The sequence below is a fragment of the Pezoporus occidentalis genome, unplaced genomic scaffold (genome assembly GCF_034315485.1).
Source record: "Pezoporus occidentalis ecotype Australia unplaced genomic scaffold, CSIRO_AGI_Poc_V1 ctg37, whole genome shotgun sequence".
NCBI lineage: Eukaryota > Metazoa > Chordata > Aves > Psittaciformes > Psittacidae > Pezoporus > Pezoporus occidentalis.
The window spans coordinates 1776949-1799949 of record NW_026915691.1 but is presented as its reverse complement, the minus strand read 5'-3'; the positions used below and the strand labels follow the sequence as shown (position 1 = coordinate 1799949).

Genomic DNA, 23001 nt, shown 5'->3' with positions numbered 1-23001 from the left:
ACACATTTGGAGCATCTTTCTAGGATTAAAATGTACTGTGTTTCCCCGAGTGCACAATAAGGCACTGCAGTTTTATCACTTCCAGCCTTGTAAATGGCACAGGCCATTACAGAACAGCCTGCCTGAGAAAAAACAGGGTATGACATTCAAGTACTTTGTCAGAGGAGACAGATCTACTTTTTATAGTGATCAACAGCAAGAGAAGACTTCTACTAAGAAACTAAGGATGAAGTAGCCTTTAAACAAAATACCTTCAGTTTAGTAGCAAATTTTGAGCAAAGCCCGTAACTCAGGACTGTCAAAAGCAGAAATCATAGTTCAAAGGTTAGTCCAGGGTGTCCTGGGTCCAGCAGTAGCTGTCATTTTCTCCTTCTTAGTAGCTGGTGCAGTGCTGCTTTCAACTTTAGCTTGAGAACAGTGCTGATAACACCAGTGGTTTATAGCTGTTGCTAAATAATGCTTGCTCCAATCAAGGACTTTTCAGTCTCATTCTCTGCCAGCAAGGAGGGGCATGGGAAGCCGGGAGGAAGCAGAGACACCTGACCCAAACTAGCCAAAGGGGTATTCCATACCACAGCACATCATGGCCAGGATAGAAACTGAGGGGAGGTACCCAGAAGGCCCAGATCGCTGCTCAGGTCAGGCTGGGTATCAGTCAGTGGTTGGTGAGTGATTGCATTGTGCATCACTTGTGCTTATGGTTTTCTTTTCCTTTTCCCCTTCTAGATTTATGTTCTCTCCCCTTGTTATTTCCCTTACCATTATTATTGGTGGTAGCAGAGTGGTTTTGCATTATACCTTAGTTACTGGACTGCTCTTCTCTCAAACCACAGGAGTTACACCCTTCTGATTCTCCTCCCCATCCCTCAGGAGCAGCGGGGAAGAACAAGGAGCAAGCAGCTGCGTGGTTCTGTTACCAGCTGGGCTTAAACCTTGACACAGGGGCACTGGGGAACCTGACAGTGGACAACGAACTCTGGCAGAAGGAAGTTGTACAAACCTCAGGCACCATCTGTGCTGATCAAAGACCAGCGTGAAGAGTTTGAGATCAGGTTTTGACAACTTCCATGCTGAAGCAGTGCCCTCAATCAGTATCACTTCACCTAACCCCTCTCCCCAGTCACTACAACAGCACACTTCAATTTCCTCCTTCTCACCCTGACCACTCACTGGCCTCATTCTTTCTCAGCTTGTTTTCTCCCACATCAGCTTGCACGCTCCTTGATCATCTGCAACAACAGATGATGATTCCTTATGATGACAGGAACTTTCTCACCAGCTGAGGGTCCACAGGGGGGTTACAGAAGAGGGAAATGGTGCAACAGTCCCACAGGTATTCGCTTTCAAGATGTCCTAAATTCTGATTATGACACGAACCAGGAATGTGTGTCCCACCCCATCTCCCCTTCCAACACCTGCAAGGTAGGAGCACAGCTGATGGAAAGACAGACTTTTGGCTGCAACAGCAGCTATTCTTTCCCTGCTTCTGCCAAGGAATAGGTATGGTGAGCAGATGATGTTGATCCACATTAAGATACGGTGTTGAAGCTATACAATTAAGCTTACACAATGTGCATCTATCCCTTGCCTGGCTTGAAGAGAGCCACTGCACTTCCACACTTCGACCATTACCTTTAAAGTTACCCCACACCAGACATCACCACAGCAGCAGAGATCACCAGCCGGCTGGCAAGGCATCATCCCAACACTGAACAAGCTGCTTCCCCAAACATATAGATTAATAAAATGATACAGGGAGGAAAGTAAATCCTGCTATTTACTTAGCACTTTTTATTATAAGAACTATGATGTTCGTTTTAAGGCTCAGTGACAAATCCTGTTTGGTACATCATCACCTTGTTAAAAACCTGTCACACGTGCAGAGAATGTGAAGTTACATTAAGTATGCTGTTAACTTGACAAAACACAGCCTGCTGCTTTCCACCTGACTAACGCTGCAGCAAAGGTGGCACATTTTCAAGGGGTGGGAAAGAGACACCCTCTCCTTTCCTCATCAAAGCTTCAGATCCAGTTGAAACTCTAAACACTGTAAAAATAGGTGCTTCAGCTGCAAAGGCAACACATCAGAAACTCAGCCATAACACTCCACTCCAGATCCACGTACATGCATCAGTTACTGGGATGTGACTGCCACCCAACTGCAGTAAAGGAAAAGAAATGGAAGCAGTCATTTCAAATACTCCATTTATCCAGACAGGAAAGAAAGGCTCGACTGACACTGAACAAACCAAAAAATGCCTCAAAGTGACACATGTTGAGAAAGCCAGAAATTACAGTTTCTTGTCCAGGAATCAAAAGGAGCACAAAGTTCTTCCGCACAGAAGGCAAAGATGTGACAGCACTGCTAGCGAGTGCACTGTGTCCTTCGTGCCAATGCAGTTACACATGGTATTGGTGGATTCAGCCATCAGCAAAAGACTGGGAATAATGAAAGAAGGACAGAGTCAGATCCTTAAGCATCTTGGGAGTATGTTTACATCATTACTTGAGTGTTTTCACTTGTGCTATTGGAGGGCAAGTGTAAAACCAGAGTTATTTTTAGTATTTAAAATACGCTTCAAAGGGAAACCTTTGTGTGGCATTTTAGGGAATGAAGGTTTCAGCTACACACCAAGAGCATGTCAATGCTGCTTCCTACTTTGTAGCAGGCTTCTTTGGAAGATGCAACAGATCTGGTATCTTCTGTCAGCAGGATTCCAGCATAACCTGTTACTCTAAGCATCTGTGACGACAGTGGAATTTACCTTTCATCTCTCTACATATGCAAGTGATTATACTCATCCACACAGTTCACAGAGTCTCACTATCTGCAAAGTCCAGTCAATTAATCCTTTGGTTTACACTCACCTGCCTATTTCAGGTAACTAACTTCAGCAAACAGACATACTCTTTGCTTGTTCACTAAAGGTTTTTTGAATCTGAAGAGAAAGGGAAGCTTCTGATTAACCAAGTGTTGCTGTTTAACCACACTAAAATCAATTGGACTTGCAGCACTTCTAAGCTGTTCGCACTCTCCTAAAATAGGCTCAACACTCAAGACTTTAAACAGTCCATCCAATAAAGCTAATGTCAGATACAAGGTATTATGGATGCATCTCAGCTGCAGCTGAAGCCTGGGAAGATTAATCTCCTTTTGCCCAACATCCCGAGCCTTGAAGGACAACAAACCCAAAACCAGTAACTAACCGCAGGTCTTGACAAGCAAAGCTTCTTCCATGGTCTGATTCAAAACATGAATGTGACGTCTTCAACATACAAGTCCCATCTGTGCACCATGAAACAATGCTGAAAAAAGTATGATGCAAAGTCTTCTTAAATAGCCCAAATATAAAGAAAGCATACGGAAGCTTGATGCAAAATCCAGGTAAGAGTCCAGGGCAGTGCTTTTGTATCACTAAAGATTTAAGGACTACTGGGGATTATGTGGCCAGCCACAAACTGTCTTGTAAGAGGTCATGACAGTGTCCTCTGCTGCTGAGGGGACAGACTGCCATTCCCCATCAGAGGTTTAAAAAAGAGAAGACCAAGGAAGAGCAGAGTCATGCAGCCGATCGCCGACGAATGACAAAGACTCCCCGCTGCAGCTGTCCCAGATAGATTCTCATCTTTGTGCTGTCACTGGTTTTCCTCACCCAGATCTGCATGAAAAGAAAAGGAGGGGGGGTGGAAATAAAGGCAGCAGGGAGATACATTGTGGGGAGAAAAAGGGAAAATCCACAGTAAGCAAGGCACAAATAAGTCAAGGTATTCTTATCATCAGATCTCTCTTACTCAGGGTGCCCAGATGATTTAGCTTTATCCCTTCTCCCTCCACACAAGACATTTGCAACCTGAGTAGACAGCCAAATAAGGTTTCCAACTTTATCACCGTAACTTTCTGCTCCAGTCATCAAGAAATACTACTCTTTCCAAGCATCACAGAATCATCAGAAAAGCAGGTTTCCTTCTGCTCCAGTCAGCAACAGAACTCTGGCATTAAGCTTCACCTAATCAAGAAGAAGTCCCTCTAGATCCACAGATCATAAAATTATCTATCCTGGGATTTGCCCAGACAAGTAGCTATTAGTCAAATGCAAAGCTTATTCTGATTTTGTTCAGTGAAGCTCTTCTCACTGTATATGGAATAAATTGTATCTGAAGATAAAAAAGCTTTTTTCTTTTTAACACCTGCATGGAAAAAGTATTTTTGTTTCCAGTATTTCCTACTGCAAAGAATTATAAAGTTAATGTTGGCATGTGATCTGGGGATTTCTTTAGATATATTCAGATCTATCCAGATATACTGGCTACAGGCCTGGCACAGCAGATTGATTTAACTCTATTTTAATTATAAATTGACTTCACCAACAGAAGCCCTTAACATATTTAGTATTTGCCTGCATTTGTACTTCAGTTATTGCCCCAGAGCAATCAAAATCTACAGTCATTGATATTCATCTCTCTACTGCAACATTCCCAAGAATTTGGCATGTTTTACTAACCAGCATTCCAGAACCTACAAACTCTGAGCAGCTGTACAGAACAGTCACCATGTACAGTTTGACACTGTACCACTAAACCAACTGTCCCACTATAGAGTGGAATTAATGCCATGGTAATTAACAGATTACATTCCCCTCAGGTTTCAGGTAAGATGCTTCCAAAAGATGGAGTTTTCATGTAGTAAGTTAAAAGTAGTAACTTTGATCCAATTAGGAGTACTACATCTTCAACACATCCTCATCCATCAGCACACCACTACTACTTCAGATAAATAATCAAGCATTGATCTTAACAACTGTTACTGCAAGGGGAACAGTTGTGGTACAAAGCATTGCCCATATGCAACCCATTTTGTTGAAAAGAAAATATCTTCCCTTAGCTGCCAAAACAAATTAAAGTTACTTTACTGGCTGACTGAAGAGAAGTGCATTCAAGTCTAACATCTCTTTCCTTGAAGCATCTGGAATCAAAGAAACTGCTCCCTTTGCCTGACTGATGCACTGCTCGAGGACTGAGCTTCATTTGTAGCAAGATTCACATCAATTTTGAGCACACACCTCCCTTCACCTGCTCTTCTAAGCTTTAATCATTAGCCACAAGGCAATTGTCTCAGAGCAATGACTCACCTGCCCTAGCTCCCACGCAGGTGATGAATGCTGCCAGTTTACAGCACACATGCTCAGGTTAAAGGAAGAATTTCCTTCACTTGTAACAACTAAATTTGGTGACAATGTTTTTCCTAATCCTCTTCCGAATTCCCAAGATGGGATATTTTATAGTTTATTATTTTTGCATTAATAACTATGTTCTTGAAATAATGGAAATGGAACTGATGGAAGGTAGTGCTAGTGAAATGCAACGCGTCAGTTCTCCCCATTTTTCCTGCCTGCCAAACTACTACTTGCAAAGTGTAAGATCACTCTTTGGAAAGAGAGCAAGTCTCTTCCCATCTCAAGAAGAGATTGATCAGTTTGGTTTTATCTTGGATTTAGCCTCTTTATACACCAGACATCTTTTCTGAAAGCAATACTGATTTCATCTTTGTCCTTAACTACCTGCCCACACTGACCCACCACACCTTTCCCCACTCCCATGAAAACCAAAGCAGCCCACTACCTCATTGGCACCCACAGAACTGATCACACAGCTGATCTTAGTGTTCTCTTTAGATTCCAGGTAAATGGCCTGGCTCTTGTGGTACCTGCAAAAAGAAAGAATAAAAAACCCAAAGGAAACATATGAAACCATTAGTTGTCTAAAGACTGAGAAAAGAAACAGGTAGTAAGATTGATAAAGCTAGGATTCTACAAGCATTTGGATAGAGTAAATATGAAGTATGTCTTTCCACAACACTTTCCCCATCTCCACAACATGGCGGGTTGATTCTACACACACTTTGCATCTAAATGATACTTCGAAATATATGAAGCTCTCAATTCACAACCCATTCTATATGCAATTACTGAAAGCATTTCACACTGAAAGAGGGGCAGAGCCCCAAACCCCAAGACAGGAGAACCCTCACTGACAGTAAGCCCATGATTCATGAGTTAATCAAACTGGCCTTTCACATGTCAAAGAACAGATTTCAGAAGGCAACTCCACATTATGCCTGATAAGACAGAGCATACCACAGATGCTCAAAAGTTACCCACATTCCTCAACACCAAGTTACTAGTGCACCGCCACCAAAATGAATTTACTCAATCAATGAAGTCTATGTATTGTTTAAACAGAGACCTCAAGCTTGTAATACTGTTATATTTTGTAAAAACACCCAAAATGTAAGTGATGTGTAACTGACTCTGCAAGAAGCTCTATATACCTGCCATACAGGAGGAGGCTGTGTCTAAGCATATGCATTTTTGCCCCTATTTCTCTCGGTGTTACTTTGTACAGAACAAAGGAAAAACTTTGAATCACTCGATTTCAGTCTTGTCTTCTCCACAGACCATGTTTCTGGGAAGTGCTGTGAAGTGTGCTGGACAAAACTGCCCAGTCTCTGTTTCTTCTATTCCATAGGCAGAACTAATTACACTGAAACAAGTTACTTGCAAGCAAATAATCAGAGCACCAAAATGCTTTACAGTTATAAAAGCAGATTTCCACCTTTACCCAAATCATGATGTGCTTCAGATTTAACTGAGCAATCTAAGTTGCAGAGTCACTGTACACATATTTCCCCTCAGTATGCAACTCCCTGCAGCCTGACTGGCTTAAAGCCATGTCAAAATGCACAGATTTGCATAATCATTCCTATAAAAACTATGCTGTAAATATGGAATTCTTCCAATAGTTTATTCCACAATCTCTTCCTACTGGCTCATCTACTCACACTGCTTGCCAGTTACAAGAAGGACAGAGGCAGCTTTCAGCCTTCCAAACATACTAATTACAATGGGCTGGGTAAGGTAATGAAAATCCCCCAAATCCTGCTTCCTTTCGACACCTGTGCCCAACCACAACCCCTTCTCCCTCATTTAAAGGGGAAGATGTCAGTGGGATTCAGGACAATGCAATAGCAACAATCACCCAAGCCAAAAATCTGTTTGCTGAGCCCAGATGTCATTAATGGATCTTAAGGAATGGTTTAATCTAGTACAAAACCCAGACCTCACTAAGATAAGACATAAAAGTCTCAGCCCTGCAGTGTCTTACACCATGCTGTGTGTGCTTAAGCAAGGAGAATTGACGATCTTGATACCATCAGCTACAGAGTGCAGAAGATGCCACAACTCTCCAGTGTTATCTGTGCCTGCACAGTTAATGAAATTCTTCCACTCAAAGCTGTGAATTCCAACGTTAATGCAGGATCTCACATTACAAGTTACAATCCCTCAGTAAATCTGTGTTAGCTGTGGACAGCAGAGGCAAGGTAACGAGTTGGTTCAGCACTTTTTCATTAAAGACCTGTGTTGGGTGTCTCTGTGCACACAGAGATGGGTCAGCTGAAGGTACAGTAGCCTGGTACACCTCAGTTGCATGCTCTTGTCTCAGCCTTTTGCCATGTTTCTATATACAAGGAGTACAGAGGAGTGGAACTAAGAATACTTCTGATGAAAAACATAACGGAATTGAAGTTGGCTTTCAAGAGCAGGAAAATGCCAAACAGCTCTTGCTTTTGCAGTAGATAAAATGCACTGCAATACTGAGGCAAGCAGGAATAATTCCACTTTCTGCTACAAAATATTTTGGTGAAAGGCCAAGATTTTCAACTGCATCTCCCTCAGAAGATCGAAAGAAATCACTCTGCAGAGTATGCAGACAAAGCTAAAAGCAAAACGACAGTGAACTGTATTTCAGGATCTGATGGGGAGCGTGGAGCAAACTGAGGATAACAAACCTGAAGTCTAACTCCACATCCATCTGAAACTCCCTAAACAAAGACTCCACTTTGGAAACATGGTTGTGAAATGTCTCTGCAAGACCTTGGCGAGCCCATCACTAGCCTTAAACATTCTCTGCTTTGAGATAATAGCCCTTCATGGCTAACAGAAAGTAGTCGCTCCTGAGCTGCCACCTTTATTATTGCTGGTGCACACCTGCAGCTACAGTCTTAATACACCTTAGTGAAAATTACCCTCCCATTATCAAGAGTTACTTCATTCTTTTAAACTACCAGCTACTTTGCACAAGTACTACTGCTATCAATCAAAACTAATCTAAGCAGGATTATTATAGCCAAAAAGAAAGGTAAAATACTTATCTTAAACCAGCATAAGAACAAGGTAGATAGGAAAGGTCCTCACTGGAATTTCTGGCAGTGAGACCTCCCATGACAACTGAATTCAGCAAGGTGAAAATAACTTACGTGGTTTATATTCCAACTAGCTACCTTTCAGAAAAGTGATGCTATTGAGAGATTCATCTGGGCTCAGGGAAGCTCTCCCAGGTTTGAATTTGGTGGGAGCTTTACTGACAGGTTACTTCAGATTCTATCTTTCCTTTTCCTTATAAACTAGATTAAGTTTTTACTTATGCAACACTTTTCAGACCTGCACATGCTTAAAAGTTCTAAGGAACAGCTTAGTCATCTAAACCACTTTATGCACACACACACAAATGTATGAAAGCTAAAAAAGAACTGAAACAAGCAGCCCATTCAGCTCATGCCTGCTTTATGCTTCATGGAAGTTTAAAGCTCTATGCAGCAGCTCCTCTCAGAGCTGTGTACATAGAGCCCTTGATAAAACTTCACTATCAGAAGATCAGGAGAAGTTAAAACTGACCAAATGTACAAGGTGGCTGTTGTGTAGAAAACAAGCTTCACACCTAACCTGTGATAAAATTACAACCTTGTCACTTCTTATTTTGGGCCACTAGAACACTAAAATAAGGAACAAATAAGCATACAACTTGCAAATGGCTTTCTGCTCAAGGAGTACTATATTGTCCCCTTGATGATCCAGTTTTGCATGTCTCAGGTTTAAAAGCTACAATGATCTCTCTGCAGAAATTAGTATTTTCCTTGCATTTTGTCAGGCTTGCACAGCTATATGGCCCTAACATTCCACAGAGCTAAATCCAGCCAGCAATTCTGAAGTTGCTTCTCCCATCTGGGTTTGATCTTTAAAGGTTATTTGGATTAGAAACATTTTTCATTCTGCTCAGCTGGTGCATGACATTTCTTCTGCCACCTTGTGGAACAATGGGCTGCTGTTCTACAAAACTGAGCACCAGGACTGCAAATCCATCACTGTACCTGCAATCACAAAGTATCTGTATCACAGCTGAGTGGCTTCGCTGCAGCATCGCGCCCTGTCTGCTGGTACCTCTCTTACCCAGCATTAGGTTTGACAAAAAAACATTTCCCAAGCACCACTGGCTCCATGGAAAAGATTTAAGTGTCCTTTTATTCAAGCCTGTAGTTATTCCTGAAAGTCTATGAGGTCTAAACACTCCATTATCACTTCTGATTTACCAAAGTCACCATGATTAGCCCTCAGAGGAAGTGGTTAGCCTCTGCCCAAAAGTGTTTTGTCCTTACATTATTAAAGCAATTTCACTCTGCAGTCTGTGTCACCTCACTATGCAACACTCAGACTGATAAACCAGAACTTACCATCTCTTATCATAGTAGAGTTTTCCATCTTCTATCCGGGCCTCAAACCGCTGTGCTGGAGACTCTGCTGGTGTAGCTGGGAGGTGTTCAGGAGAGGAGGGAGAGGCTGAGAACAGGAGAGAGACTGTGTAAAGACCACCACACAAGCAGCATATCTGAGTGCAGAACTGCAATTAATAAAGTCATATTAAGCAGAAATAATAAGCCATAAACTCAAATTTTCCATCAGAAAAATATTCTCTATTAGGATGAATACTTCATCCCAACTCTGCCTTGAATATCCAAATGGTAAGTCACTGAAATGTAACATCTATCTGAACAAAACATTGATAGGGAGGTGATAGATATCCTTGCTTTTAATTCTCACCCATAGTAGTTATATAGGGTCAGACTTACTTAGGCAAGTCAATACCATTGTCCTGAAGTAGTGTACAGACACATTTAGAGAGCTAAAAGCATGGAACCCAAAGTTCTCAACACCTCCATCTACCTGACCAGCAGGCAAGCTGTCCAAATGCATCCAAATATAACAGAAACACCTCTTTACACACATTGTTCCATGCCCAAATGTTTCAGACACTAAAAGATACACATGCCTCCCTTCCCACCCCTGACATGCTTCAGAACAGAAGAGACTTCACACAGCATCCATTTGCTGCAGTAGCTGCACAAAGAACAGCAATTACACAGTCAAAACAATTATACAGTCAAATTCCACAGTCGGCAATTATATAGTCAAACAGCCTACAATATAGTTGTCTGTTCAACTGTGAACAAGTTGCAATGCAACTGCTAACTCACCTGGTCTCTTGGGTGATTTAAGCTAGATGGGAAGAGAGCAAAGAAGTGTTAGAGATTTGATGTGAGCTATACAAGTCTGCAGGTATAATTTCAAATAGCCTTATTTTAAATGCTTTTTAAAATGTACCATTAAATGACATAACAAGAACAGCATGCTGTGAACAGCCGGAGGTGTAGATAATCAATACCACGATACAAAAGGTCTGTAAACGTCAGAGGATTCAGATAATCCACTAAAGACAAAACCAAACCCATTTAACACTGTTTTTTAACATGAGCCAACATTTCTCAGGGTACATGAAATACAGGAGATAAATCATTAGAGACACCTCAACAGCTGGCACAAAGCACATGCTCCACCACCATCCTCAAATGCCTCTATTGAAAGAAATCAGATAAGCCTTAAAGTGGTTAGCAAGAAAGCAGTAAATTAATTCAATCCAGGAAAACCATCAACTGCACCCAGTGCAGTTTGCTGAAGTATTGTGAAAAAGGAAAACAGGAAAACCCCACCCCACGCTAAGGCCTGGAACAAAGGCAGCCTCTGATCACGAAGAGAAACACAGCAACACCAGCTCAGCCATCCGGAGGAAGAAGCTCCTTAAGGCAGCTCTTCATTTGGCTCAGACAAAAGGTAACATTTTTAGATGACAGCCATTTTAATTAGGTTAATTAAACCTATGGAAGCAAAAGGGAGGAGATACCATCTTGCTAAATCTTTATTCTTACTTCTGAAAGCCTACTGGGATGAAAAAGCCCCACATCTCAAGGAGGAACACAAACCAGAAAGCTCTGGTCTCTTCAGGGGAAGGCACTAGCTTTCTCTTTCAAGAAAAAGAAACCCAAATCAAGCCATCAGCCCTACCTTGTTCAGTGTTCTCAGGTCCTCCATTATTTGCTCATCAGTCAACAAGTAATTTAGCTGAGGTATCCAGAATTAAGGTTCCCATAAGCTCTTGACAAGCAAGGTTAAAATTAAAGGTCAATGACATTCATTTCACTTGACTAAATGTAAGCCAAAAGGATTCCCTAAAGTTGCATGCGATTGTAGTAAGTGCCATATTTGAGCTTTTTTTGTCATATGAGTTAATAGAAGTTCATCTCCACAGAGCTTAACGATTTAGCAGCAAATAGAGTGCAAAATCATTTTAACTTATGCAGACATAACCATCAATGGAAAACCTTTAGTGCATTGACTTTTACTTTATGGAGGCATCATCACTAGTGTTTTCCATGGGTTTCCTCCTGCATTTCTGCAGAGGACAATGTGGAAGCTGGAACAGAACAGACTTGCTTCACATTCTGTCCAATGAAGCCAAATCCACCCAAACCTGGGAAAAGAAACTTAACACTTTACAACTCAGTATGCAGAAACAGAGAGCTAGGGAAAGAGGCGAAAGATCCACCAGAAAATAAGAACCAGAAAATAAAGCCCGGCGTGAAACACATCCTTGTGTGGATCAGGACGAATGGGAGGCTACCACTGACCTGAAAACAAACCCAAAATCTCAGCACAACACTTACTATATCAGAGCTCTGCTGACATTTTGTGTACTTGCACACTCACATCCTCCTTCTTCCTCTGTCTACTGCTCCTCTGTCACTTCCACACTAGAAGAACCTAAGTACACAGGAGGAAAACACCACCCAGCAGAGGACCCTCCCTCCAGCTTTAATCTACAGTGTTTCTTCAAAACAGCCCTTAAGTCAAAAGTTTTCAAAGTAGTAAAGTCAACAATTGCTGGGCTGCATTTTAAGGCTTTTAGCTCTGATAAGACTTTAATCCTCTCCTCAGAGAGGAAAGGCAGACGTTGTTTCATGCTGTGGCTGCCGTATCACGCTCCATTACAAAGTCATGTTCACTGGGAAACTCATTTATTTTGGATGAAGTAGGGGCACTAATAGATTGATTTTTGGGTTTCCTGAAAGAGTGAACAGAATCTCCAACCAGAAAGAGGTTAATTAAAACTGGAGATACTTGTGAGCACCCCACAGGAATGACAGAGTTCAAGGTGTGATACTGCCTTAGAAAGTGGGAGTCACTCAGAAGTTGCAAGATAAGGTTTTCTTAATCTGATTTAAGCCATATAAGTTTGGAAGCTAATAATAAGCCTCTGCAAGGCAAATATCATTGCCTTCCTCTCCAGGTGAATTTAAAATACAAAAGGTGCCTAGCATCACAGTGGAGCTAAAAACATACTTTCAGAAGCTAAGGAACATTTTACTTCTAAGAAACATGCAATAAGGCAGCAGGATTACACATATGTGTTTCTCTCTTATGCACGATATATAAAAACAAGATGGATTTTCATCTTTCTTTATTCAAAGAACAAAGCTAGTAGTCCTTGCTTTTGCTATGCATCTCTCTGGATTAGAGATCTGAAGCCTTTATCAGTAATGGAAAAACTAGTTTGCTATGACAAACATGAGCTTTCTGGCAAACATTTCGTCACATCTTGAAATGAGAAAAGCTTTGGCTCATGTAAAAAGCCATTTACTATCAATGGAATCCATTCCCTCAGCATTTATGTATAATGCTCTTTTAAAGTTTTTCCTTTGTGAAAAGAATTGCCTGAAGAATTGAAAAACAAATAAGTTAATGAAATAAGTTATCTCATGGCACTGTGAAGTTTAAGTCAGGATACTAAGTGACAGCCAAAGACTGGTTGAGTTATAGTAGTTTATCACACATTATACAGGACAAATTGTGCTTCAGTATTTCCTGGATTAAAATCTGCTCCAAGCACCTAATTTTGTTTTCCTTCCTGTACAAAACACCAGAGGTGCAGTACAACAGCCTCCAATGGCACTGTGAAAGGATATCAGGGGCAGGTTTCCTCCTCTTGTCTGGGATAGGAACTGGATCATTTGGTCGCCGCCTCAGTTTTCTTGTCATAATAGGCTTCACTTCCATTGAGTCTGTAGAGCAATGAAGTTGGAGAGCTGATAAGACCAGAGGGAAGGGACTAAGAAGCAGCAGCTTTCTACACAAGGTACTAGGAAAATAAATCTTTCCTCTTTCATATAGAAAATTGATTTTTTTACTTTTGTGATAGCTTCCAGCATCCAGGCTGGAACTGCTGACAGCAAACACAAGCTCTCTTTCACACCAGGTCACTGTTTCACACACTGCAATGCCACAATTACAGCTCTCATTTACAGGTGCAGATAAAGAGCACAATGATGCTACAATGATTCAGGGCAAATTTCTTTAAGGTTAAGCTGCTACCTGCTTTTGCACACATCATTTAAAAGGCAAAGTTCACGGAGTCCTTTGATAACAAAACTTGGACAGCTAATAGCATGCAAAACATTAGCTATAAATCCACTGCTCTTTTTCTTGGCTTCAAGCTGGAAAACTAGCTTTTTATCCAAGGAATACACATAATTACTGCTTTCAAGTCTGAGACAAGTCTGCTGGAGTCATTTTAAACACAAATAATATTTCAATTCAGATAATCGGAAAATGTTTCAAATTATGATTAATGAAATGAAGCTAATTAATAACATGCAGAGCAGCAGTTGACAGGAACTAAACTGTAGCATATGCACTGGGAAAGAAGAAAACATCTGTTTAACATTGAAACACAAGTCTCATCACCAAGTAATTATGTGAAATTACAGTTTGTCCAAATGTCTACAGGCAGTCTTAACTGAGCTACTTCAACCCTCACAAATCATTCCTTAATTTATGAAGATATCTTCAATCGGCAACTAAGAGACCACATCTTAAATGTTAAACACATCATCTCACCTCCCTATGTGCTGAGAAGTATTTGCTCATCTTGAAATACACCTGAATCACATCCTAAGCAGCACTTAAGTCTACGAAGCCTCTTTGGCTCCCTCTAGATGCTGAAACCTTGAGCAGATACATATGTTCAAAATACAGCAGATGGGTTTTTTTCCTTATGGCAAAGGTGAACAAGAATGACCACACTACACATCAAGGGAACAAATGCCACAATAAAAGCTTTAAACAATAAGATGAACTGCAACTAAGTGTATGCCAAAGGAAACCTGAACTCTAGGATTCAAACTTGAATTTGAAAACCACTGAACATTAACAGCCCTGCAAGACACTCACTGTGTTGAGTTGAACGTAAACCACTCTCCCCATCTGTTAAGACCAACTTACAAAAGCCTAAGAAGAGAGGTTTAAAGCATGTACTCAAGGTGATACACAACCAAGTCAAGAAGGTTTTTTCTCCTTCTTGAAAACAAGTCTCTAATGAGTTGTCAAAGAAACTATTGCTTAAAATGTGAATAAGGCAGAGATCAGTTTCCTTCTTTACCTTAGCATCCTGTACCTTAAAATTGTGACAAGTCAGCTGAAAGTCAGCATCAAGCAAGCTTTCAAAAAGGCCACAAAAAAGCCCCTAGAGCTTGAATGTCTTACATTTACTGATGAAAATTTGCAGAACTTCAGGACTCAAAGAGATTCATCAAAACTTCCTAAAGGAACTTTTGAAGAGTGACATCAACAGATTTAACATAAAACACAGCCTTGCATGAGGATTAAGAGTTAAGAACCACAGTGTGTAATGCTCCAGAATGAAACTGCAGTGCTCCCCATACTCACAGATGAGCCTCTTCATTAAAATTCATTAAGTTTAATGGGTTTAAACTTAAACGGGGGAAGTTCAGGTTAAATATAACGAAGAAATTCTTTACTGTGAATGTGGCCAGGCACTAGAACAGATCACCCAGAGAAGTGGTAAATGCTCCATCCCTGCCAGTGTTTGAGGCCAGGTTGGACAGAGCTTTGGGTGACATGGTCTAGGGTGAACTGTCCCTGTCCATTGCAGAGTGCTGGAACTGGATAATCTTAAACTCCTTTCCAACCCAAACCATTCTTCGATTCTATGATTCATCAGATTGCTAACTTGCATCCTTGCATACGCTGAGCTTCCATAGGTTCTAAAACCCATCAAGTCCACACCAGTTTCAGCAGTTTTGTTTCCTAGCCTCCACTGCTTGTTCACAACAAAATCCCACTGCACTTCTGCTAGCCTGGAAGGAAGGAAGTGAGAGAGGACTAACATGCAGAGAATGAATTTTTTCTCCACAGTTACCTACCTGCCTTTACCTAGAGCTGTATTTGGTGAAACAGCTCATCTCTGCAGGACACATTTCCCTGAAGAGGACTAACCTGGTCCCCAAATCAGACTACTAAATACTTATTCCTCCCCAGTCTCCCTTTAACATCAGAATTTGGATTTTCAGAGTTAACAGCTGATAGAGAAACTGAATTCCTTTAGACTCCTAAAACATTGGTATGCACATTTCCAAAGGCAAGATCTAGTCAAATTCTGATCTGGAGAAGGCTTTAAAGCCTTCACACTAGCTGTCTGTATAAAACAGCACTGCTACCCTGATATCTTTGTTTTCTAAGCAGTAGCAGAGTGGACAAGACAAAAGACAGAAGCCTCTCTTGTTTTTACCTCCTGTTAATTCCATGGTTAGCTTTTCATTCTCGATCATCTTCTTTTTCTCTTCCAACTCTGCGATCAGGTTTTCCTTCAGCTCAATTTTCTTATCTTCAAACTCCTTTGCTGCTGCCTTCTTTTCCTTGACATAATTCTTCTCCACTTGATCTGTCTAAGGCAAACCAAAAGAACAAAAAAGTTAACTAAGGAACCAATTATGAGTTAATGATACCACAACAGCTTCTTTCAACTGCTGGATTGATTAGCTTTTCAGTTCATAACTGTAGCGAGTTCTAAAGATTATCAATATTCACAATCAACAGAAAACCATCTAAAAATTACTTAAGTTAGCAGGACTATATTGGCAAATGAATTATTTTAAGAAGAAAACATTCTAATGTTGCATAACAAGAGCCTCTCACAGAGCTCTTCACATTTATAAACAGCACTATCATTTATCACCTGAAACAAGCCACATGCACAGCCAGCACACAACAGCCCGAAAGCAAATAATGCTTTTCATTCTATTTTAATGAGAAAGTACAGAAATTACCCATGGCAATACCAGAAGTAGACTGCAATACATTGCAAGTGTAACAGTGCTAGCTAGAGGAAGATTTAAGCCTTCTGGGAACTACTACTTTATGAAACAGGAGGTTGATACCTCTCCCATCTAGTTAACATTGATTTTGATAAATTAAAGAGTACTTACTTCCAGCTGGAGGAACAGTTCTGAAAGACAAGACAGACATTATTTGTTATCTTCAAAGATGCACAAAATGACTTGCGTAACATTTTAAGTCATCGAATATCGCAGCCAAGAGCGGCAGTGAACCAAATCAGGTACATACTCATCCAACCTCTACTCTCACTTGGCAGTTTTAGGCTGAAAATAAAGGAACTAGGAAAAAATTCCACAAAAATACATTGCTAATTGAAGTTTTCTACTGATTGTCAAGCAGATTTGCAAAGCTTACACTGCAGTGCTCCATACGACTTCATTTAGCTACTACTCCCAGCGGTACTAAGCACATAGTCCATCTTTCTTGCAGTTTGATTACAATCAGTTATTACTAGATACAAACACCACACACAGAAGCTTGAATCATGGAGCTGAATGTGTGGCTGGCAAAAAAAATATAAAATCATAGTTTAAGCCAATTTCATGAAGTTCAGCAATGACCAGTTCAGAAATCATCCTGCAGCTGCTGGAAGATGCATCTGCTCAACTCACGTCTCGTTTCAGGCTCTGTATCACTGAAGATTAAGTTCTAACACAGGGCAATGTGTTAGAGTCAAGTCATACTTATGGATGAGGCAAATGGATTTCTGGTGTGAAGTAGTCCTGTGCAACTCCTACCAACTTGAAATTAAGAAGGATGGGACCCTTCTTGTGTTTCCTGGAGGACATAATGCCCAAAACAAAGCTCTTGTTCAAGATAGTGGCAATAAAAGCCAACTAAGGCACCTGATCAGTCCCCAAGGCACCATATTTCACCAGCATATTAAGCTTTAGCAAAACCTGAACTAGTAAAAACTTCTGTGAAGATCACAGGTTTCAGGTATCTTGGTGCTAATACAAAACGCTGCAGCAGCAACACTGTACTACAGTGCCTTTCTATATACAAGTTTAAAAACCAAGATCATAGATACCAAAGATGATAATGGCCAAATAAAAATCAAACCTTTGTTTGCAAAAGGCTCTATAAGTTGCACATGGAAGCAGTATTATGGAGGTAATCAAATACAGGTAAATCTGAATCTGTTGCTTTATATCTGTGAATTCTCAAAATTCAACACCTAGCCCAAAACACACACACACAAAAAAACAACCACCCAAGCAAACAAACCCGAAACAAACCAACAAGCTCAACACGGGAAGAACGTAAGAGACCGCCCTTCCTGCAGTACCAGGCAGAAAGTGATCCTCATCTGCCCTCCTGTGGAAGAAGCAAGGAGCTGCAGCACTGGTCTTTGCCAGCCAGAACTACAAGGTTGCAGGTAGGTCTTATTTCATCAAAATAACCCAAACTTGCAAGAATGCAGCTCTAGGGCACCAGGAATTCATCTCAGAAGAGATATTTCTGTTCACAAAAATTAGTTCAACTCACTTTAATTCCTCAAGCAAATCCTTTACCACACAAGCACTTTTAGAAAGACACAATTGACATTACTCCAAGGTTGGAGTACGTCAGCTATAATAAAAGTGCCACTGCCTCCCTGACCTATTTGCCAGAATAATGGCCCACACACTATAGGATTCATCCCTTTTTCTAAAGGAGGAACAGCTACATTTCCTATTTGTACTTAACAGTTTCTATAAAAGGCCCCGATTCAGTATTTGAGAAAAGAAGCTACTGGAAAGAGAACAAGAAAGAGGGAGAGTAAGCAAATGGATCTGACTTGTATGCCATTTTTCTCCAGTAACACAATAAAGGCTACCCAGAAAGGCTGAGAGTTAGGCACCTTAACTTAGGCCTTTGCTCCTGAAACACAGCAGAACACAAAGTGGAGGCAGCCCAGTCAATGGCACAGCTATAGAGACTAACAGTTGCAGCAGCAAAACCTCTGCAGTCATGGTTCCAGGGCACAAACCGAACCTTTCGGAAAGCATGTAGTCCTAATCTTCCATCCCACACACTGAAAGGAACAGCTCACCCAAAAGAACAAGCTAAAGAGGGGGACTAGGTCAGGCACAGTGCCAGCTAAAAACAAAATCACTGTACTTGGGCTTTTTCACATAAATGAAAACTAAAACTCCTTATCAAGTATTTAGGAAACAGTCAAACAATGCTGATGAAAGGTAAAAAGCCCCATCAAGATAGATCCAGGGATGCTCTGTACACTCAAAAAGCCCTACACTATACCCTCAGAAGCAGAACCACCCTTTGCTCCACCAAGTTCCTTTTCTTTGAAGGACAGAACTACCATGATTTTCCTTCAGGTGTTATAAAACCCATTACATTTGTGTACAGCATCTTAGAAGAAAATTCAGCTTACCCGCATTTCGTATCCTTTCCTTGTACTGCTGGTCCAACTTCTTCATTCTCTTCTGATACTCCTGAAGAGTACCTAGTGGAAATCAATTTGTTGGAAGCAGTGTTACATTTTCTCAAGGAACCATACACCACTTGAAACACAAATACTAATGTATGGAATCAGAAAACTACAGTTCTAGCTTAGCTTATTTTGATAAGCACATTCCCTGGTTTCTTGATTCAGAAAGTGAATTTTAAGAAATGCTTTAGTATACAGAGGCTTCAGTATACAGAGGCTTAACTACAAGTGTTTATAGGGCAAAAGGATGAGAAGTGGCAGTGCAATATCTGAAAGAGACCTACAAGGATGCTAGAGAGGGGCTCTTCATCAGGGACTGGAGTGATAGGCGATGGGTTCAAACAGGGAAAGCTGAGGTTAGATATAAGGAAGAAGTCACTTACTGTAAGGGTGGTGAGGCACGGGCACAGGGTGCCCACAGAAGTGGTGAATGCTCCATCCCTGGCAGTGTTCAAGGCCAGGCTGAACAGAGCCTTGGGTGACATGGTCTAGTGCAAGGTGTCCCTGCCCATGGCAGGGGGGTTGGAACTGGATGATCTTAAGGTCCTTTCCAACCCAGACCATTCTACAATTCTGACTTTTTCACTCAGCAGCATGACAGACACCATTCAGTGAAGGATCCTGCTTACATCTTTCAACCCCCTCATCCTTCTGTGACCTTTGCAAAGTGCTGAGAAGTGCTCAGAAATAAAAAAGCTCCCAACTTCAAAGCTCACCTTCCTGCAGTTGCTGTAACTGCCTCTTAAGAGATGCCAGTTTGTCCTGATACATCCTGCAAAGAGACAGCATGCAGCTTTACTCTGAGAAACAAGCATAGAGAGCTTATTTCACCATCTGTTTAAGTTACAACACGTTTACATGGAATTAAAAACCTTTCAGGAGATCTTCAGGAAACAAACAACAACTAGAAGAGTATGATTCAAAAGAAAGGTTAATATTCTCTCTACAAACCCTGCCAACCCCACTGGTTGTACAATGCCCCCAACCAATTATTTTGGGAGCAGTTCAGGGTAAAATAGGATTTTACTTATTTATTTTTTTATGTTGACATCTAAAATGACATTTAGATCTACAGATGCCAGAAACTTTACACCAGAATCATTCTGCCACTTTGTCAAGCCTTAATAATTTGCATGTTAGCTCCCTACCTATAAAACAGAAGACGTTTCCTCACGTAGGTCTTGACATTATAAAAGACCTCAAAGCCTATTCCTGGTGCTGTTGCAAACTTGTGTTTCCTTCACAACATACCCATGCTTTAACACAGGTCAAGTCTTCCTGACCTGTCTAAAAACATGCCTCTGCCAGCTAGCAAGAGCACAAAATACTGCAAATACACCTGAATACCAAGGGAAACCATTTCAAGTCACCCAAAACCCCACCATCTTGGACAACATTCTATTGTTTAAGGAGTTTTAACAGGCATCTTGCTTTTTGCTTGGCTTATATAAAGTAGACACTTTATTTTATTTAAGGGATCTGTCTGCAGCAGGATTCATTTGCAGCAACACTCAGCTGCTCCCAGAAACTCCTATTCCTGTGTCCAAAACAGCAGCAGCAGCACTTAGTTTCTTGACTACATACAGTACACAGAAAGTAACTGAGGAGAGAAGATACACAAGTATATGGACTCGTTAGCTATTGCACTGGGCTAGGCACTTAAAACTCCTCAATCTTGGCCCAAAACTTTGCAAAGCTGTATTAAAAACAAAACCCAAACCAAAACCCATCAACCAAATAAACAGATTTCCTTCCTTTTGATTACAATGGGTTACTTACTGTTCTTTCATTTCTACAAAGTCCTCTTCCTCATGCTTTGCCAGGTCAGTTTCACTGGCATCCTCAGTGTCTAAATGAGGTAAAGAAATGACTTGTTAAAGAAAAACCAAAGTAGTTTTATTTACAAACAAACAAACTTCCCAAACCTCAGGCAATTTAACCTCAAACACACAACCAGCTAGATGGGCCTCTGGAGAGATGAATTCAGAGGTGAAATGAATCTCTTGTCTCCCCGGAAGGTAACCAATCTAAATCCTCTGGTAGCTCTGCAATGAACTGTTACACTGAGTCTAAACAACCTCAGTTTAAGATAGTCTGGCAATTTCTTTGTGGTTTAAGACAGCAGGTTCTACATTAAGGTTCAGTTGGAAGACTTTGAAAATCATTTCACAGGTTCCTTCCTATAGTTCTACTCAACGTATCTGGAGGACAATGACTGAAACAGCTGTAACTCATTCTGCATCTTGACCTGGACAAACATACTCCAACCAGATGCTATTAGGATTGACTACAAAGGTCTCACTGAAGGTAACAAAGTGACTTGCTGGGGTCTGAATCTGGCTTTTCAGCTACACGTCACACAGAAGTACTTCAACATTTACACACAAAGACAAGCACTACCATAAAGATAGCCCCATTTTTATGAATAGATAATATAAACTACAACCAAATTAGACCAGTATGGGACTGCTAGCTTTCTGCTATGCCTTTTCAGGCTCCTATTTATAAGACGTGGGTAGCCACGAATGAATTAGCTTTCCTCCCGAAGGACAGGTCTGTGCCTCCAGCTTGGAGAAGCTGTGGTAGGCAGGGTACAGCTGTAAAGCCTGAACTACAGATACATTCCCAACACATGGACAAGGGGGACTGGCCCCTCAAATCAAACCTTACTTGGTTTCCTTTAAAGCTAGGAACAAATGGGTTTAAATTTACACACATTACAATTCTATTTTATACACCAAAGATAAACCAAAAGGTTTTAGCTGCAAAACAAACAAAAAAAAATACTTAAATGTCCAGGTCACCATAAAGGACTTTGGTTTACTCTCCGTGGAGCTGCACACTGCTGGCCTTCAGAGAGGTCTGGCTTTGGGACCTCGTTCCTGAATGTCCCAGACGTGATAGAAAACTGGCTGACAGAGCAGCAGGCACTGCCCAAGGGCCGTTCATCTCCCTTGTTATTTTATGCATCCCACACCACAGGATACTCCAGGTTTTACTTCCATTCCCCCTTCTGCACCGCTGTCCTGGCTCTTCTACGAAGCCCCTCTTCACTCTAACATCTTGCACTCCCTTCTCTGCACACCTTCACTGCCTCCTTTCCCCTTCCCACCACAGATACCTCCCCAAGCTCAACATCCCGGACTTCTCCACCCCTGTTGTCCCACACCCCCAGTCCCGCCTCCTCTCCCTCACCTGAGAAAACCGCTTCCATCCCACCTCTGCACCCGCTCTGCTGTTCTCCTCCTCCCCAGGGAGCCCCAGCGATCGAACCCTCCGCGTGCTCTCCAAACCGCTCCCGCACCCTGCCCGGCCACCACAGCCCAGCCCGCCGCGCTACCAACCCTCATCGGAGTCACGGGCCCGAGCGCTCCGCTCGCCATCCTCCTCCTCGGCGCTCTCCAGCTCCTCCTCCTCGTAGTAGTCGGGGCCGGGGGGCATGGCGGCGGCGGGCGCCCCGGGCGGGGCGGGGGCCGGCGGCGTGGCGGACACCAGCCCAGCCGCGCTCATAGCGACGGGACGAGGCCGCCGCAGCGGGGCCGGCGCTCCGGTAACGCCGCCGCAGCCCGCACCGACACTTCCGCTTCCGGGCGGACGCACCGGTGCCGGGGCGCTGCAGACCGGCGAACGCGGCGGGTACCTAAAGAGGTCCTTGGCGGGGGGGGGTGTGTGTGTGTGTGTGGAACGGGTGGAGGCGCTGGTTCGAGACCCGGCCCCGACAGACAAGGGCTGTATTAAAGCTGTATTAAGCCTGCGCTCGCTGCGGGCTCTTGGTGCCAGGTTTCGGGATAAAGGGGCTTTGCTCCGGCCTCCGGTAGCCCGCGCTCTCCCGTTTTGTCACCAAGATGGCCCCATCTGCTATGAGAAGCCGGTACTGCAGGATGCAGACGCCCGCCAAGGATAAGGACGGTGCCGTAACTTGTAAGGACACTTAACTCCCCTCCTGGCAGTTTCTTTTAATACAGGAATTAACTCCTGTTCCTCCGCACTCTCAACAAAGCCCCGTCAGCGTTCTGTGAGCTCACATTCACCACGGGAAGTAGCAGCTTAACGCCAAGAAACAGCAGCTTTTGCAGAAGCAGGAACAAGTTATGCCCCTGATGAGGCACTGCCGCACGTTTAAGGACCAAGATACAGATCCTGCGGCGA

At 42.2% G+C, this 23001-nt stretch overlaps 1 protein-coding gene across 1 annotated transcript; it reads right to left on the bottom strand.

Moving 5' to 3' along the window:
- Positions 1–1768: 1768 nt before the first annotated feature.
- On the bottom strand, positions 1769–22426 carry SUDS3 (SDS3 homolog, SIN3A corepressor complex component). Its single transcript, XM_062631153.1, has 12 exons — positions 22197–22426; positions 20632–20701; positions 19569–19624; positions 18796–18867; positions 16508–16527; positions 15811–15967; positions 13190–13285; positions 11232–11293; positions 10367–10388; positions 9566–9671; positions 5620–5704; positions 1769–3659 (listed from the first exon to the last, which is right to left on the bottom strand). Exons 1-12 carry the CDS (start codon positions 22360–22362, stop codon positions 3561–3563), a joined length of 1011 nt encoding a protein of 336 aa, XP_062487137.1. The 5' UTR covers positions 22363–22426; the 3' UTR covers positions 1769–3560.
- Positions 22427–23001: the final 575 nt, after the last annotated feature.

Excerpts from the sequence above, each read along its gene's own strand:
- SUDS3 (XM_062631153.1), bottom strand. The coding sequence starts at position 22,362 with ATGAGCGCGGCTGGGCTGGTGTCCGCCACGCCGCCGGCCCCCGCCCCG. Across the intron at positions 18,868-19,568 it reads GTTACAGCAACTGCAGGAAG|GTACTCTTCAGGAGTATCAG; the intron begins GTGAGCTTTGAA and ends GATTTCCACTAG. Across the intron at positions 13,286-15,810 it reads AACCATGGAATTAACAGGAG|ACTCAATGGAAGTGAAGCCT; the intron begins GTAAAAACAAGA and ends ATTGCTCTACAG.